The sequence below is a fragment of the Mycteria americana genome, chromosome 1 (assembly GCF_035582795.1).
Source record: "Mycteria americana isolate JAX WOST 10 ecotype Jacksonville Zoo and Gardens chromosome 1, USCA_MyAme_1.0, whole genome shotgun sequence".
Taxonomy (NCBI): domain Eukaryota; kingdom Metazoa; phylum Chordata; class Aves; order Ciconiiformes; family Ciconiidae; genus Mycteria; species Mycteria americana.
In genome coordinates this window covers 104,123,402-104,143,178 of record NC_134365.1, presented here as the reverse complement: position 1 = coordinate 104,143,178, position 19,777 = coordinate 104,123,402, and the positions used below count along the sequence as shown (strand labels likewise).

The 19,777-nt window shown below is 38.3% G+C and overlaps 1 protein-coding gene across 2 annotated transcripts in view; it reads right to left on the bottom strand.

The window, feature by feature from the left end:
* CRYBG3 (crystallin beta-gamma domain containing 3) overlaps nucleotides 1–19,777 on the bottom strand; it is a 95,014-nt gene that overhangs the window by 18,671 nt on the left and 56,566 nt on the right. For both annotated transcript variants that reach the window (XM_075515716.1, XM_075515721.1), the window contains exons 8-17: nucleotides 19,318–19,457; nucleotides 17,870–17,984; nucleotides 16,657–16,692; nucleotides 15,411–15,544; nucleotides 13,460–13,586; nucleotides 8,636–8,778; nucleotides 6,392–6,518; nucleotides 5,374–5,406; nucleotides 1,327–1,436; nucleotides 679–805 (exon numbers count right to left, since the gene is read on the bottom strand). In XM_075515716.1, the coding sequence (XP_075371831.1) occupies nucleotides 679–805; nucleotides 1,327–1,436; nucleotides 5,374–5,406; nucleotides 6,392–6,518; nucleotides 8,636–8,778; nucleotides 13,460–13,586; nucleotides 15,411–15,544; nucleotides 16,657–16,692; nucleotides 17,870–17,984; nucleotides 19,318–19,457 (1,092 nt within the window). The remainder of the gene's footprint in view (nucleotides 1–678; nucleotides 806–1,326; nucleotides 1,437–5,373; nucleotides 5,407–6,391; nucleotides 6,519–8,635; nucleotides 8,779–13,459; nucleotides 13,587–15,410; nucleotides 15,545–16,656; nucleotides 16,693–17,869; nucleotides 17,985–19,317; nucleotides 19,458–19,777) is intronic.

Sequence of the window (19,777 nt, the reverse complement as noted above, 5' to 3'; positions counted from 1 at the left end):
GCAAGTTGTGTGCTTGGGTAGTACAACCAACGTGACCTGAAAGTTACATGAAGACTATATGCATGTGTAATAAGTACTTGTCCTGTATCTCAGAAGTCACCAAGAGAGAGGATGGCCCCATGAGCTTTGGACTGGACCATCTGATGTGTCATACAGAGCTCACAGGCCACATGTGTGGTGTATTATACCACATGATTTGAGATGCCATTAGGAGGTGAAAACGTTTTTTATATTTCCGTAAAACAGTTAGTAAATGAAACAGCATTATGGCAAGTATATGCTACCTTGTAATTTCAATTTTCATGTCTTCTGTGTGTACTTTGCTTTAAGCCTGAACCTTGGCTGTAGGCCTAATAAAAAAAGCCCCGTCTGCTTAGTTGGCGTGACAAAACGTCTCACTGTGTACTAAGCTTGCTGAGCTGTATTATGAAGACCAGTCAGAAAAGTGCCAACCAATGCAACTTGTACAAAAGAGAGCAACTTTGAGCCCAGAACACCCAAGAGTGTGCACCTACAAGTGACCTGGCTTGTTCCTAACCCAAAAAATCCCATAAGCCAAGAAAACAAACTTCGCTCTTTTCCCTGAGTGGGAGTTTGTTAAGCGCAAGCACTTGCTTCAGACATCTGACTAGGAAAAGAGTTCCAAAATGTTATATTTTTTTTCAATAAAGTCCTTACGTATTGAATAGGCTTGAGGGATTTGATTGTAGCAGTCGGGCAGCCACAGGAACTGAGGTCAACATAGAGGCCTTCTTCCAGCACACAGTGATTGTCAGTGATTTCCCCTTGGTAATACAGGAGCCAACTGCAAGAATAATGTAACAAAAAAGATTAGCTGCTCTAGCTGCTTATTAACAGTATGTTTTTTTCAAGATTTAATATTTGCTAAGGAAATAAGGAATAAAAAATTTGTTTGTTCTTCTTAAGCTTAAAAGTAAGGTGACTTGAAAGGCTATGCGGACAAAGCAACCAAAGCAGCAAAATCAAATCACGTGGTACAGAAATCTCAGTTCCAGAGTCAAACGACGTGAGTGGAATGCAGACACTTCTACTGTACCAAGTTCTCAAAATCTGGAATAAATTCTAACTGGAGTTAAAAAAAGAATCACAGTAACTGTGCAAACTTCCCACAGGGAAAGCAAAATGCATACTACCCAAACAAATGACAGGACGACAGGTACTGAGATGCTTTGCAAGACAAAGGGTCTAAGACATGATGGAATACGATGGGCATGGGTTATGCACTTTCAGCTGTCTGAAATTTAGTAGCGTTTAAAAAAATTTTCATATTACTTAAAATGGTGGCATGTAAAACAACAGACTTACCATCCCCGAAGAACCTTAAAAGAACATGGTATGAATGATGTAAAATCAGAAACTTCTGCTGTGAAATCTATACATGCTCCTTGGAAATGTGTATTACTGAAAGCTTTGAGCTACAAGAACAAAACAAAACAAAACCAATGACTAGAAGGAAAATGAATGCATTATTATTAATGTAAACAGAGATAGCTGTGCTTTTAGAGAAGTATCCGTTCAATTCACAAAGATACAGATAAATAAATAGAATGAATTCTCATTTAAAGAATCTTTTACATTTCTACAGCTGCTTTATTTTTAGAAAGATCAAGTGTTTCATCGTCTCTGGGACTGGTACAGGATGCTTCCCAGTGATACTAAGGCAGTGGTATCAAGCGTAAGTTCAACTGCAGCAGGAGAGGGCCGAGAGGAAAAAAAAAAAAAAAAAAAAAGGCGGCTAGGACTGAAGGATGTTATCTTCCATCCAAAGTACCCCTGAACTGCAGCAAACTCTTGCTACAGCTCAGCAATCCAGTGTTCAAAACAGGATGGGGAAGCGTTGGTCAAAAGATACCGGGCTACTATTGACAAAGTGCCTTGAAATCTTCTGTGACCACAGTGATCACAGGTAGTTTCTCATTTAAGAACTAGCAGGAGAATTTCTGGGGGAACTGGGTACAGCCTGGTAGATGCACCATGAACTTACAAAGTTCAGCTAAGATGTTTTTACATGCCATGGTGAAGAACTTCAAGACACACTGAACCATACCCCACCAGTAAGATGTGATCAATTCACCCTGAAAAAGCAATGATGTTGAAAGTGTTGCAGTAAAACAAAAAAGAAAAAAAGGAAAAAAAAAAAGTAGTATGATATAGCCTATGATCTATAGCAAAGTTGCCTAGAATTCTGTACCCTTGGTCTGCCTCTGTGTAACTGAGGTGAATTTCACTTTAAAGCCTGAAAGAGAGGCTGGAAAAGAATGAAAAATTTAACTGTATCAAGAGAACAGCTCATATTCTGTAATGGAAGAGAAACACGATGGCTGTTGCAAGACCTACTTCCCCCTTCATGCCCCAAATTGGCCTAGCTTCCTGCCAAAGAAAAGAAATCAGATGCTTTTGCCAGTACAGAGCAAGAAGGCCAAACACAAGTATCAGCAAATGATTTTATGGAAAAGCTCAGTCTATGTTTTTAAAAGAAATGAATATGTTTCCTGTTAGAAAGAACAAGAAAGGCTTAGCCTGGCCTTGTATGCTGTAACTGCAAATTGGAGAACACAAATCAGCTACAATATAATGAATAAAGTGTAACTGATTTTTCTGTAAATATAATTGCACTGCTATGTCACAAAGCATCTATTTAAGCTGTAATTACATAGTATTTTCTACCCACTTATCTCAAGTTCTTTATAAAGGAATATATATATACACACTGTCTTTCTTTCATAGGCCAGATGCTATGCAAGGCTTTTAAAAAAGATCTGTAACTCATTTTTATACAGAATATATCTAATAATGAACGATGGTCTTTGACAAAAGCTGGGGTGAAGTACCGATTCCTCAGTGAAAACACTGCATATCTGCAATCAGTCTCAAACTGCAGCTATCTCTACTTTGTCAGGGTTTGACATTACTACAGGAGGTTTCTCTTCCTAAAAAGTCAACGGACAGCATGTTAAAATACAAATACAAGTTATCACAGCAATTATCTCTGCTTCCTAAATCATCTGTACAAGTCAGCTGCTATTGAAAGAGGCTTTGTTCTTGCTGGGCAAAACCAAGTTTTATTTTTAATAAATAAAATGAATGGCTTTTTAGAGTTGGTGATTTTAGGCATTCTTACATTATATGTACTTTGTTTATTACGGAGCCTGGCGGGAGGAAAAGGTCAGGGGAGTTACTGAGAGATTTAAAAAAATTTAGTTGCTTTTCAATTTCTGATGAGCAACTAAAAACAGAAGTGAAAGAGAGACACAGTCTTGTAGACAGTGAGAACAGTTCCCTTAGCTCAGACATACATTTATTAAAGGTGGAAGAATGTATAATCATTCAAAATAACCGGTATATGGCTTATACAAGGGTCAAACATTAGGATGCTTAAGGATTTGCCAGCTCATACACACCATACGTTGAAGTTCCAGACTGAGAGACTGTTGCATACATGGAAACTTTTATTTTACTCTGAATGGGAAATTCTTCATATTTATCCAAAAGACCATCCTGTACTTATCCTAAGTGATTAAATGTTTTCCCATAAAAACTTACTGAAAATATTTCCCCTCCTAAAAGAACTGTAGCAACACGAATGATGTTCTTTCTTCCCTAGCTTTAGGGTAGAATCCTATGAAAACCAGGATAGTGTTTTGTTTTGTTTTGGTTTTTTTTTGTTTTTTTTTTTTGTTTTTTGTTTTCCAAATGGTGTTAAGACTGCTATTAGAGAACAAAAAAGGCAAAACAATCTAGCACGTCAGTATTTAAAGGTGACTGTGCATGTACACACACACAGTTTTTTTTCCACATATTACTGGAAATAAAAAGACTGTAAAGCACAATTTATTGAAACTTCAAAGGTTTGAATTGATCTTAAAGGTCTGCAAAACTGGATTAAATCACTCAAATAATAGTTTTTGGGAGATCCTGAAAAAACAGAAGCGTTGAAGACAGAGAGAACATTATCTTCAACTGTTTCGATCCCAGCGGTTTCCTCTGAGTCAGTTATTTTATCTGGTATCATTTACCAAGGCCTTACTGTGAACGTACTTGCAAGTCTTTGAATTTGGCTGCAAACTGCCATATGAATAGGTCTGGCAGGAAATCAGTGTTTAAGACTAAAATAATACACCAATTATGTCTTCAGACAGGAAACATTTCCTGTAGTCCTGGGTTAATCATAAAATTGTAGAACTAGAATACTTGGAGAAAAAGAAGGGTGTGGTCAACCTGCTAAGTAATACAATGTATGTATTTCCCATGCGCTCACAGCTATTATACCCATCTGAGCAAGAAAGAGCAAAATTGTCGCCAGATGACCAAATACTGGTTTTCTGAAACAGAACCATTGAGCTCTGAAGTTTCTTTTGTCTGAAAGAAATTAATGTTTCTTGAAATAAAGTTTTCTGAATTTGCTTAATTAAAAGCATGTCATAGAGACGGCAATATAACCACTCAGATCATCACTCATGCTAGCAGCACGCACCAGGACAGAAAAAGAGAAACCAAACAACTAATGCAGGAAAGGAGGAGAGCCCTGTTGGGACACAATGTTGTGGGAGACAACAGACCACACTTGGTGACGAGCACAAACACTTAAAAGTGGGTTTTGGTTTTTGAAAGTTATCACAAAGGTACATTAATGGCACATAACCTTGTAAGGTAAGGACAAAAAGTGTAAAGCCCTAAACTAACACGTGCTTGAGACTAAAAGTGAATTATAGGGACCGCTTTCTCTTTATAAGTTGTCACCAAGTTACCATGTAACTGTGAAGAAAAGGGGAGCACAGAGCAAGTGGTGCCTACTCCTTAAGGAGAGGCTATACATGCTTGAGAGACTACGAGGAGCAGAGCTACCAGCATACAGGACTAAAAAACCCATCTTCCGCTGCTGATGCATCTGCAGGTTTGAAGGGTGCAGTTCAATTTTCTGCAGTTTATGCTTTCTTCTTCACCTCATACGTGAACAAGATAGTGACAAACCAGATACAATGCAAAATAATGGAAAGAAAATATGCCACAAAGAGAAGGATGAATGCATGCGATAGCAAGTTTCCGGAAACAAGAAGGAAAAAAGAGGAAAATAAATAGCTAGAGAGACCCAAAGTCACTCAAAACTACTGAACTTCTTGCATTTTTGAGGACAGAATACTAAAGGGTATAATCTGGAATAAAGCAAAGAGCAGAACATTAGCAAACTCAACCTTTATACATCTACCAGTTTCCTCCATCAACTGTCTGCTGTATGGAGATGATAATACTGCGGTATCATCTGAAGTAACAAAGCAAGACATTCAAGATTACCTGTATTTAATTATTAAATGTAGTTTAAGTACTAGAGACTGCTGTATAATGTCAACATACCAAATGTGGAGGCTCATTCGTTCCAAGCGGTTCCTGCAATAATAAATATATATACATGCATATAAATAAATAAAATTAATTACAATTAATTTCCTGGAAGACATGTCAAGTTCCTGAAATTTGTTAATTATGAACTCAAGAGCAGAGAAAAACAGACTTCCCAGGCTCTTGGCACAATTATCTTCCCCAGCCTCTGCCATCATCTGCCTGTAAGCTCACAACTACCTGCCTGACTGTTCAGTGCCTTTCACGCAGAGAACTTGCATCAGCATTAGCTCACATAATGTGGATCAGAGTCCATGTAAATGTCTCTGCTTTGAGTCTATTTCTTGAAGAAAGACAGAGTTAAAAACAACAGAAGACTGCAACACCTCTTTCAACATGTGCTCTTCAAAATAAGGTTAAATGTTCCTTTCCTATTTTCAGTGCAGTAGTATAATTTATTATATACTTACTACTGAGGATTGTCTTTGTTTTGCATTAGGGTTTTGACAGTTCTGGCACTAATCTATTTGGGCAAGTTGCACTACCTTGGATTTAATAATGGATTAAAAATATTTCCTGTCTTTATTCACTATATGTATTACAAATATTTTAGCATAAAAATAAGGAAAAAAAAAATCAGACCTCTATTATACAACAACAATATAGGCCAGATAAATTCTCAAGTATCTTTATATCCATTATCAATTAGGCATTATAAATGACTATGTTTCAAGGCAAATTAATCTTTCCAGGCCAGGTTATTCTTTCCATGAAGGCAGTCTGCCAAAGGGAATTTCTTCTTATGAAGTTTCCCTGACAATTTTCTCAACAGATAGAAAGATCCAGAGCGTCCATTTCAGCCTCCATCCTGAACAGACTCATTATGTCATTCACAAGGGTCTTTAAATCGTTTCCAAGTAAACAGACAAATTGATTAAACAGCACAGCCTACATTATAACATTATTGTACACTCTGAACTCCAAAGGCCTCATTTCTTCTAAGATTTCCTCTTAACAAGTTCTGGTAACTCACCAACTTAATAGGTCGAATTGACATGATGATTTTACTAGATCCTCCCCAGTCAAAGAAACATTTGTATTTTCCTTTCTCCAATACATATTGTTCTCCACAGAAGTATTTCTGCTGGTATGCGACCCACCTGGAGAATGACACAAAAATTAAACCGAAAACATCACATTTTTCTGTGTAGTTTGATAAAAATACTAATGAGTTAAATAGAACAATTTTCTTTGGACTTTTCTTGATAAGTTCATTTGACAGACAGTGTAACATTAAACCAAATGAGAGGCGCATAATTGTCACACACTTGATTTTCTGCTTTTACTTTGCAAATACTACTTCGTTAAACACACAACTTTGGGTCTCTGCCTTTCTATCAAATAGAGATTCAGCATGAGATGATGCCTTGCTTAGAAGCCCAGAAGACAGACACTTAATTGACAAGGTTTGGAATCTCTCTCAGCTGAATCTTCACCTGTTCAGCACTCCCCCAAAAAGGGCTTTCTTCCAACTTTTCCAGTTGGATTTAAGAAAAATGGTGCAAGAAGAGAGAGAAGTAAATGAGGAAGCCTTGATAAGATGAGATAAAGCAAAAGCTTGCAATGGCTGGCAGTTCAAGCTTCTCCCACCCTGCTTTCCCCGTTGCAATTTAAGAAGAAACCCCCAACTACATGAGACCGAGGGTCCCTCTAGCCCTGTACACGTTCTTTGGCAGTGGCAGAAGTAGATGGAGGCTAGTTAGAGAGACGCCGCTAATGGCGGTACATTCCTCTGTTAGTTACCATACGCCCATGACTGTTACATTAGGGTATTAGAGGGCAGCTCCTTTTCTAGTCCTTTTAGCACCTCTTTATGAATCTGTTTGTCGTTAATTTGTCTAATGCTTTTTTCAACCTCCTGTTGCTATCCACTACCACAGCCTCCTTCAGCAACAAGCTCCAGAAATTCACTGCCTTTGGTATAAGAAAGGCTTTTTGCTCCCCACCTCTAAATCTGCTTTAAAGCAATCTTCAGGCAGTTTTGTAAAGCATCCCCCAATTGTCACGCAGGATTCTGTGAACGCTGCTAAATTAAGCTTGTCTACTACCTTCAGGATTTTGCAGATCTCATTTGTATCACTCCTCAGCCATCTCTTCTCCAATTTGAGTCCCAGCCTTTGATCCTTGTATCTCATCCTCACAAGACACGAATATCCAGTCTCTACATGAGCAGTTCAAATCCCCCACTATTGCTATCTGTCCTAAGTTTGAAGCTTTTTTAGTCTCAATGGTTACTGATCCCTACCACCATCAGGGTAGGTATGACAGTGTTAATACTGCACTTCTAAAATTACTATTAAAGTCTGGAATTTCCACCCACATGTCTCACATAGTGCTCTTTTCCCATAATGTATTTTATGTTTTAGCACTTGATATCATTCTTCATGTACAGTACCACCTCCTTGCCTATACTAGCCTACTCTGTTATTCCTATAGAGTTGGTAGCTCCTATGCTTATCCTTCCTGTGAATCTCTGTATCTGCTATATCAGAGCTGTTATTTCATGCCAAGCATTCTAGTTCCCCCACGCTATTTTTTAGGCTTCTAGCACTTTTAAGTTTTGTCCTTGCTCCATCAGTTAATACTGCATATCTCTGTCAACAGACATTGCAGGTGGTCTAATTTACCTTCCTTATTTATTGCAATTGTGCTGTTTGTTTTCCTCTTGGACTTCACATATGCGTATCGAAAGTTAGCCAAGTCCACCCTGCAGGCTGTATCGGATTGAACCGGGTGTTCTTCCACACCTGTCGGTTTAACCCCCTGCTTTTACTTTAAATAGTTCTCTAAAAAGTATTTTAATTTTCAGTGACAGCAGCCTGACTTTATTACAAATAAGGCACAGCTCATCCTTTCTGTACAGGCTCCACTGGTCCCAACAGGTATCCCAGTTCTTAACATACCTAAAATCCCTCTTCTGTATTACTGCCAAAGCTCCTGTATCATGAAACTCCAGTCTGTGACCTCTGGAGGGACATCACAAGCTTTCTCTAGTAATGAGAATGCTTAGACACAAATCAAGGTGTCGGCATGAGATTGAGAAAACCATGATTTTTTTTTCCTCTCCCATTTATCAAGGGAACCTCGAGAAACATTGTTCTCCCCCAAATGTTTACCACCTGTATCATGTGAAATACATTGTGTCAAAACATGTACCCAAACCCAACTGTGCTCAAAAATACTTAATTCTTCCATCCATGTATTTCAGTAGACTTACACTCCACTTCTTACAAGAATCGACCTCGTCTCTGGGCCAAATCCAGCCTGCTCCAAATCAGGGATTTCTTCATTGACGATGTCTAATGCTTTCCCATCTTCATCATCAGACTGAAAAAGTGCCACTGATGACTCTATGAAATCCTAAGAGGCAGCACAGGAGTTAGAAGACAGGCTGTGTGTCACAGCTCAGTGACACTTCACAACATAAAACATTTTGGAAAAGAGTTGTAGCCTGAAAGATGGTGTTTTATAAAGCAGTGAAGGCACTTAGGTCCCTTGCGTGGACCTTTACAGGATATTTTGGCATTGAAGTGCCTAGCTGGCACCCCGGCAATCTGATATGGCCTTCAGTGGATTCCACTGAAGAGAGGAAGAACCTGCTGCCCCTGAGCACCATACTTTCCTCTATGAGGATGACTAAGAGTGCGAAGCTGCCTGCATGGGAAAGAGAAGGGTTGGGGATTTAGCACTGATCTTCCAACAGCTTCACAAATGACTACTCCAAGCATTACTATGACTATAGTCTTTTACTTCAAGTTGTCCTTCTTCATCCCTTCCCAGTGACAAGGCAATAATCATGGAGAGGAAAGGATTGGGCAAGATCACCTTTCCAGCACAAGGGGTTTATAGTTTTTGGATACATCCGTTGCATGACTTATCACTATAGCTATAAAATAAATCCCACACAACACTGTCACGTTCTCTCTTATATAGCTGCGTAACATTGCTTTACGCTTTCAACTAGCATAGCTGCTTGACCAGATTACTTGCACAGTTTCACATTATTTGAATTTGGGTTTCAAATCTTCCACTTTTTAACCACTTAGTGATTTTAAGCATACAGTTCAGTCACTGCTTGGGAAAATGGTAAACAACAATCCGTTCACTTTATTCCTTTAACTTTTAACAAAAAGCATGAACTCAATTCATTTCAGTGTTTCCGAAACGTTCAGCAATGTTATAATAAGCTGAAAATAAGTAAGTCTTGCAAACAAGAGAAAAGGCTATCGAGCAAATACAGGAGCTGACACAGATTCATAAACATATGAGGACACCATCACAGGAATTATTACACTAAATACTTGCTGCTGTAGCACTTAGAAGCTACCAACCAGAGCGCAGTACGCTGAAGGCTACACTGAGAAAACAAAGACTTATAACAATCAAAAAACACTTAGAAATTAAGGCTAGGTGAAGCATGCAGCCAGATTCATTTGGTCAGGTGAACTTGATAAAACAGGCTCTTTAGAGGACACCATGCCTTTGTACAGGATTCAAGCACAATGACTAATGAAAGCCAATTTTAGAATGAACACTTGATGTGGCTCAACCTCTCTGCATTGTTTACAGGATGCTAAAAAGTGACGGAACAAATTCTGTAGTAAAACTGGTTTTCCTACTATGTTGACCATCTCCTTCTTTCATTTATTTAAGAAGTTGCAACTACTTCAGGTATACATTAGAAATTATAAGTGCCAGGTCTGGCAAAATCATCATGAACAACTGCAGCTTCAGACTACTTTTTAGGAAAAAGAAAAACAAACCAACAACAAACATACTAGTGCAGTTTTAGTGCAAACGAAAACCAGCCACACTTAACAGTCCTAAAGCAAGGACTTTCCAACAGTTCCTGAAAAGCCATTTAGATCAAATCTGCACATAATGTCTTTGACTAAATTTAAAATACTGAAATACATCCACAATTGTAATTACATTTAAAACACGTTTCAAATTCAGCCATCATTTTTCCCTCCCTAGATTTTCACTAGAGCTTCTCTTACAATAAGCAACAGGAGAAATACTTAAAAACGGACTTTCAGAACAAGGCAAATAATTTTAGACTTGAAAACTTTAGTGGGAAAGCTCCAAAAGGTAACATACTCCGCTCCACTGAAAAAGACTCAGAAACTTCTCTTTTTCCCTGATCGCGGCAGCCACAGGGAAACCCCAGCTCCACGCATTCTCTCATTTGACACTGCAGAAAAGAAGCAGATGCAACTGCCCCCCCAAACCAGCACACAGTACAAACTGCTGTCTGCCCCCAGGAACAAGCCCTGGATTTGACTCCAGTGTGTCCAATAGAGATGCTGATAACAGAACTGGCAGTATGCTGGAAAAAACAATTCTACAAGTCCTTTCTATCTCTGCTTTCAAAACACTCCCTGAGTCCCCACATTACAGCTTGTGACTGTTCACAGCAGAAATATTTAAGACGGACAAAAACTGAAAGCTCTTGCAGTATGCCTACATGCGTGTTCATCTTCACCAGTGGGTGGGGAGGGATGACTTGCAACAATCCCTCTTTTGCATGCAATGTCTAACTTTTCTGATTTGTCAGGAAATTAAATTCATACCTCAACTCAACTGCAGTCACTGGCATGTGTACAGAAACATGGGTTGGATTTTCCTAGTGCTAATACGCTCTGGTGGAACCTGTCACGTTGAGCGTTGTGGCACAGGAACATCTGAATAGCTTTGCATAGTAATAAGCCACATTGACAGAGCCAGTACTGACACAAGCTCATGAGGCACACCGTACCCGGCCTGGCTCTCTGCAGAGCCATTTACGTGCTTCTGTACCATGCTCCCTGCTTTGGGAGCACGGCACAAAGACATTTGATCCGACTCTGCCTGGAGCTGACTCAGGTATACAGGGCTCATTAGCTTCAGCTTCATATCATGTGAGCCAGGCTAAATTGTTTACAGGTCTGGGCTGGCCTTAAAGCCAACACAGTCAAGGTCACCTGGTGTTACATCAGAGCAAAAAAACCAAACCAAAACAAAAAACCGCTTTAACTGGATTGGCCCCTACATGAGTCCACACTGGTAAGTACATATAAAGAGCAGGGCCAGTGCCCACCCCACTCCCTACCTAAGCTGACCACGAATAATGCAACTCTGCTACATCTCACAAAATCCTTAATCTTCTATAGAGACTCCTGAATTCATCTGACTAAACCAGAATTTCTAGGGAAGAGCAATAAAGATCTGATATCCAGGAACACCGCCCGTGGACTCTGAGACCATCGCAACCTTTACTGCACTTCTGCTGACAGAATTTCTGAGATTATGGAGAAGAGCCAGTAGCTTCTCTGTGTAGCGAGGGGCCTTAAGCACACAGAATAGTTTTGGATTTTTGCCCAGGTCCCCTTGAAAACAAGAGTTTGGTACTAAAATGTTTTTAAAATCCTGACCTTAAGTATCATGTACAGAGTCACGAGGGGAGCATGTGGCAAGCCTGAACACTGACCTATTGCACATCAGAGAGAGGCCGTCAATCTGTTGGTGAAGCTGAACAACAAAATGCCAGTGCCATTAGTCATTTTATCGGCAACTAGCTCATTGCCTTTAGTTATGCTACAATTTAAGGAAAAGTATTACTTACACTTTTATTATAAATATGTACATATTGATATATATTTATATGCCAATTTGAATGATATATGTTTATATATGAGTGCGAATGATACCTGTTTTTAAAAATGTTAATGGCTTGAGCATCCTGACTCTTCTAGGCGTGAGTCAAATTAAATACACGCATATATGTGGAAGGTCATCCCTGCTAGGCACGTGCACAATTTTAAGCTTGTAATTATGCCCTTTGCTAAGAGGAAGATTTTAAAAGATCAGTTTAAGTTACTAAAGTATCCTATGTATAAGCTTGAAAAGAAAGAAAAACTAAGATTAGTCAGTAATTGAATAGGATTCTGCACTTTCAAAATGAGGAGTTAGGAGAAAATTCCTGCCTGTTTTTCTCAGAAACCTGAAAATAAACTCTTTAGAGAAGGAAATTTTTCTTCAATTCAGTTTATTCTCCTATCTTTATTTTAAGTTATATGATAGATTCCGATTATAAATATAGCTTTTCCTAGGTGCCTTTCATAAAAATCAAAACTGCAAATTGTGAATTTAAGCATGGCTTTTTTGGGTTCACATTAACTTTTTTTTTAAAAAAAAAAAATAATGACTGTTGAGACAATGAGTTTGCTCTAAATACCTGTCTTCAAACTTCACAAAATTCCTGGCTCAGAAATACCACATCTCCTCAGATGAGATGAGTAATCTGAGAATACAAGACTGAGTAGTCTCACAGTGAACAATCTAATTCTCAGAAGGAGCCACTCTTTGCAGCTGTATTTAAAGCTCACAGAGTTCCTACTATAATTTTAAAAAATCCCCAAACCCCCAAACAAACAAAAAAACCCCAAACCAAAGGAAATGATAAAGAAGTTCTAATCCCATGTTTCCCCATCACTGAAAAGTCTAACTTTGCTTCCAGTACTGAACTCTGATACAGTTTTTATTATTTAATCTTTGCCCCCACCAAACACATTGTAGTAGCAGGGATTTTTTCACCATGATTATTTTTGCTGCCAAAATTTTCTAGCATAAAAATCACAGAGACAGAGGGTAATGCTGTTTTAAGGCTTGCAACAGCTGCTGTGTTGAAAAGCTATTTTTATTTTAATGAAGAACTACACTGTACACTTATGCATGTTAAACTTCTAAGAAAATTCTGTTTCAGACATTCAAATAGCTTGAAGTGCAGAAGTGAGATACTTGGAAAATCTGTCAGGTAGACAAGGAATTCTGCATGATACATTCTTTGTATTAACTTTACAAAGGCTATTTAGAACCTGCTTCTGCTTTACAATGTATACAGTGCAGTCTAAATTTCAGCAAGTAGGAAAAGAATGAGAATGAACTTGGGCAAAAGATGGAATGACTAAACCCAAGACAGCTGTACCATATACGAAGAATAACCTTCCTCTTTATGTATAGAACTGTGCATAATTTGTGTGAAATTTGTAAAAGTACTTACAGCCTGAAGGAACCGGAAAGACAGGAGGACACTGTCAGTTCCCCCCCATGAGTGTCTGTCTTCATAATCTCCCTCCTCCAGCAAGTACTGATGGCCTTTGTAGCGTTCCTTATCATAGGCAACCCATCTACAGCAACCACACAACAAAAGAAAGAGAAATAACTAAAAGCAAAACAACTGCACACATGATTTTCCATAACAAATAGAAGGGGAAGAGAACATCCTAAGAACACTAAAATGAGTACCACAGACTCAGCTAACAAACAAAGCAATGCTTGTTTGAAATCACAACAGGCACCCATGAACTGTTGTTCTTTGTGGATCAAAATCCCACCATGTGATTCTTTCTCCAAGAACAGTTTATTTGTGTAACGTTTCTCCATGTACCTCCTTTCAGTCAGCCATATTCCCAATACCAATATTCAGTACTACAGAGGGTAGTACGCACTGAGTGGCCAAAACACTGTAAGCCACCAACTGTCAATGATAAAAAACAAGCAGTAGATCTCTCCAGTGTATTAATAAACGATGAGATTCTACCCTTGCTGGAGCTGGTGACAAAATTAACAGATTTCAGCAGAACAAAATTTCACCCACTTATATTGTTTCCTGCTCTAATCTAAAACCATATATATATATGAACAGACAAGTGAATTGAATATATACAATACATTGCATAAGGAATATGTTTTAGCACTACGGGAATAAAACTTTTAGAAGTATTTTGAACAAAGAGATAAGGCTTGATTAAAAGAAAGCTTTTCCACATCAACTTTGAAAGGTCTAATGGATCTTAATTTGAAAAAGTGCTTCCCTCTCCTTCTTTCTTGTAAGCATTTCTTTCATTAAACCTCCCTTGTAAGTATTAGAACTGCTGTACAAATTCTGTTGACACTGAAATTTGGCAGGCAGGGATAGCTTTACTTTTAGTACCATTTGGATTACATTAATTCAGCTGTTTAAGTTACCACAGTATTAAAAGAAAAAGCCACCACAACAGACAGAAATATGATTTTTAATAATTTGAGGCTTCCCAGATAGCAAATACATAATGTATTTATGAATAGGTTATTTGAGTATTCACAATTAAGTTTATTTTGAATTTAGTGCTGGCTAAGATTCTAAAGGATGTATGTTATTGAATCTTTATATTGAAGTATTAGCATTGAAATCCCCTAAGAAAAAAATAAAAAGTTTCTGAAAACTATTTTATTGCTAAGCTCTTTGGCAGAAGCAACCATCCTGCACGCTTTCAAACAGTCCTATCCTGCTGGGTCTTGGAAGAGGTTGGAAGAACAATGTGTGTGGGGTTGGTAGCTCTCTAGAACAGCTGGTGCTGAGCCTACCTCGTGAGCAGTCCACCTAAGGACTGTGTTACACAGCCCTTTTTGTGCATGCGTGTGTGTGTTTATGACAGAGAGAGGGGCAAGGCAACATGGAATCAATCCGAGGCCTCAATGAAGAAAAATAAGGGTAGATTCTTAATGCCACATAACATGCAACAAGTGGCAAAGGATGACCACTAAGACAATAAAACAGTTTATAGATTTCAGATGCATTAAAATGTCAAAGTGAAGACTGACCACATCTACCCGAGGTCATTTCAGTAAATTAAGTAGAGACTATCAGAAGTATAAAGCAATATAAATGAAAGCTCTGTGTGAATGCTGTCATTAAGGAACAAAGTGGCCTAGTTTATTGGCATCCAAATGGTAAACACTGACTTCACACCTCTCACACACTCAGTCTTATCTTCCTCTATTCCCTTAGATAGATAAGCCATATGGAGAGGTGGTTTTATCCAAGGCTGAAAATTGACAAAAGAAATATATATTCCTTTCTTATCAAAATATTTTACCAGTGAGAGATTCTAATCACCCCTTAGTTAGCACTTCTTAGTATTTAGTTATGATTTCCTAATTTAAAGTAAATAAAAGTGAAATATACTTACACTCCACCAATTACACGTATTGATCCAACTTCCTGAAACTCCTCTTCACAACCAAACAGAGCTGGGACAGAACTGATGTTTTCTGAAAACATTTTGAACCATCCTCCAAAGTGGGTTTTCTCATATATTATTATCTAGAAAACATGATGTTGAACAATGCCTTGAGTATGCCCTCAATAGTAATTTGAAGTTTGGGTGTGCGTACTTGCTACAGTATGTGGAAGACACCTTTTTTCCCCCCTCCAATAAACCACCACTATGAAGAAAATTCAGGGCTGCATTCCTCAGCCCTTCTGATTCTTGAATGCCCTATAAGCTGAAGAGACCCTGTTTGGATTTAGATAGGCTTGTCAGGCTATTTGCAGCCGTTGCCACAGAAGGATATTTATTCGCACAATTCTATATACATAAATGCACTCTGCAGCGATATGACTGTGATTTAGCCTGTAATCCTGTGCCTGGGCAGTGTATATAAGCCTGCAGTGAATCCTACCTGGTCACAGCTAGACACACTGAGTTTAATCCTTCAAAAGTAGACAAGAGGTCTTTCTCTGTACTTTGCTGAAGTTATGTGAGTGACTGCACTTAACACCCCCTTGAAGTACCCCATCTGCCAAATCACACAGATCAGCTATTAACAGTACTAATAATTTATTGCAATATTTATTAGAAAAACACCCGAGTCTTTCATGTATTTGTATAATTAAAAGTTACCTAAAGCATTAGCATTTTTGTGGAGAACTAGAAAAAGGAGGGAAAAGGAGCAATAACTCTGGATTAGCTTTCTGCTCCTCAAATCCCAGAAGGGTCATGGTCTCACTCATGACTCTTGTATTGGGATCAGGTTTAGGAAGGAAGGGTCCTATTCCTGCCCCCTTCCTTCCTTCTCTTCCCCCTCCTTTTTTTTTTTTAAACTTGGTATGTTAAATGGGAAAATCTCTCCTGATCCCTTTCCATTACAGTAACTGATGTGTCAGTCAGGAAAACTCATTTTATAAAAGCTTTACGACTCTTCTATAGCAAATTCACATTCTCCCATTATGTAAAAAACAAACTACTACTACTTTTACATCTCATGAAACACTAATAAGAAAGCAAACTTGACAGCATTATTGACTTTTTCTTCTGCAGAAAACACTGAATACTTAATCAAACATCACATACCCAACAAAAAGGAAACAGCTTAAATAAAGGTTTTATATTTCCAATGTGCTCATATTTTATTCTCAATGTCCTCAGTGCTTACCTTGACATTCATTGGCATTTGTACCTTTAGTCCACCCTAAAAAAAGATGGGGGGGGGGGAAAGGTATTTATATAAATCTTAAAGTTATGCTTTGACATGTATTTTATAGTACTATCAGAGCATGAAGTCTTCGTAATTATATCCACCATTTTCAGTGTTGGCCAAATCAAACACTAGTTTAAATACTCTGATAATTCATAAAAGCCAGGGACACTATAAACCTGACCTACAAACAAATCAGTGTGTTGACAAGCCTGTAGGGGTGCAAGCAATTTAAAAATACTCCTTCATTGTCTACTAGCAATCTAAAGCAAATATTTACTATGTGTTTTTAAACTAATTTATATTGACTCATTTTTTAAATTAACATCTAAAGCTTTGTTGTATATATTTCAAGTTTCTTAAGTACAAATGGTGGAACACTAAGAAAATATCAACACCAGAAGTGAGAGAAAATATAGGCTGACATTCATGTCTATGGTCAAAGAGCAAATACAGCAAATACCTTTGCTCTGGAAATGTTAGTGAATGATGTTCTATGAGGGAGTAAGACACCTATCTCCCATGAGCAACAATAAAGACAGCTGTTAGGTCTTATTCCGTTGGGGCTTTCAAACTCTCCTTCTGTAGGCTTGCTATGTAGACAGTAGAATTATGTGTTATACCCTTCTACATCTCTTTCATATTTAGGTCTACATGCTGTCTATCAAAACAAAAATTAGCTGCACCTCCCAAGATTTTTGTGCAATGTGTGGTCACAGGAATACTACTGGGTAATAAACTCCTCGCCTGGTCTTCCACCCCCAGTAGACTCTAGCTGTGCCATTAAAAAAAGAAAATCAGCTTCTGAAGAGCTTTTTTCATTAATGATTTGGTGTTGGTTGCAATAGAATTAAGAGCCTTTCAGTTCTGTCTTATTTGATCTCCACTCAACAACAGCAGTCTCCTAGGAAGATGTCCTAGTGAATCAGGTGCTCCCTCTGCTACATGGTCTTACTTGGACAGATGTGGAAGCCCAGCAAGCCATGACGACTGCCATGCCATTACAACACTGCAAATGCACTGTGGTGTGAGATAAGTGTTACACATATAAGGATTAACCCTGAAAGGACGTTAAGGTCAAAACTTAAGTTATATTTAGATCAAAACCTTTGGGGGAGTAACAATAGGAAAAGGAAGGCACACAGCTTATTAGGAATTGTGAAGTCCTCACCATTTTTAAGGGACGCAGCGATTTTACATCTGCTGAAGGGATTTCAGATGGTGAATTGCTTTCTTCCAAAACCTTCATCTCTCCCTTGTAATTAAAGTCTGAATAAGCAAGCCATCTATAACATTAAGGATAAAGGACTTGTTAACCTCATTAGATAGATTACAAATACAAAAATCTTGTTAAAATTATTTTCCTTTTTGTACACATAAGAGCTAGATAATGTGGTTTCGATACTGCCAGCCCATCAAAACGAAGCTATATTTAAATACACTGGCAACATCAATGCTAAGATGTCAGATACTTTTTCTCAGTCCAAGCTAAACATAAATGAAAGAGAAGACAATTACCAATTTGTTCACTTTAAGAAGCCAGTTTGTTACGCTATGAATATACAAAACTAGTGTCAGTACTGAGGATGAGACACTTGCATCAAATTTTACCTAGGATTGTCACCTTAGGAATTAAAAGGTTTCCAACACCAATCCCACTTCATTTTTTCAGTGGAAGTTATTAGAATATGATGATTTACAACACTTCTTTGGAAAGCAGGCTATCGTAATTTTGACATGAGGATTAAAAATGCTGAGGCTCCTTCAGACTGTTTTAAATCAAAAAGAAAGCTGAATGTAGAAGTTGGACACAGGGTTAGTAGACCAAATAACGAATGGAAGAAGAGGCATTGAGCCATATGGAAAATGACTTTCTTAAAACTACATACACAAACCATAAGCAGTTATACTAACAAATCTAAGACAAGACTCTGTTTTTAATTCCTTCACCACCTCAAGCTTCATAGACATATTGCAAGATTGTGGGAAGGAAAGCTTGGCTCATGTGAAAAGGCAAACTCAAGACTCTTGTAACAAAATAGCTAATGTCATTCTGCAACGATATATGAGAAGAGGCACAGAACTCCCAAACTTCAGGAACTGTGAAGTGTTGGCCATTTACCCACGAAACAGACTATTCTGCTCAATACAGGAAATGCTGGGCTATCAAGGGGCCTGCAGCATATTGCATCACCTCTCTCCAGAAAGTCAGGATATGGCTGTAGCTTGAGAAATGCCTGGATGACGTAATATTCATTTTCTGGTATTCAGCCTTAGTGTTATAACAGGGTGGGTGACTAGGGAGACAGTATCTATTCTCCAATGAACTACAAGTTAATTATAGCTAAGCTGCTGCTTCTAAATATAAAGCTACTCAAAGATGGAATTATAGATGACTTCTGCCAGCAACTAGAGGAAAAATGCCTTCTAAAACGTGGTTCCACTACTAGGAGCCCACATAGCACAATGCTGAAGTGTAGAGCTGGGAATAACTAGAGTATGTTAACTGATTTGTAGCAAAACCCCCCAAATATTGTTCCTATTGCTGACTGACTTTCATCCCATGATGTTACCCCTCTACACGCTGGCAAAATGCTATTAAAAAGGTTCAGTACTCACACTCCTGATTTGACTCTTATATAAGGGTTTTTCTCAACATCCAGTTCTTCTAAATTGGCAACTGCACTCTGTATGCAGATAGGAAGTCCCTCTATACCACCAGCTGCCAGGCAGAACTCTACCTCTGGAACGCCACAGTCCTGCGGAAACAAATCAAAGGGTAAGGCTTATCCATGCTTGCAGAGTCTGCCCCATCGTGGCGCGGGCAGGACCAGTAACGTTTCCTTCTTTTTTCCTGTCTTCTCACCTTTCTAACCTAACTCCAGGCTTCATATGATGGAAGGGTTTTAGTTTTTTTTAAATGAAGACTGGAATTTTTAGAAAAGCTAAGGGAAGTAAATTTCCCAGCTCTCACTAACTTTCAAAGAAGAACTATGCATTTATGCCTGTTGGGCTACTTTCAAAAAGCTCAGTTTAAGTACTCTCCAAGTAAAGGATCTGACAGATAGACAAACCATGA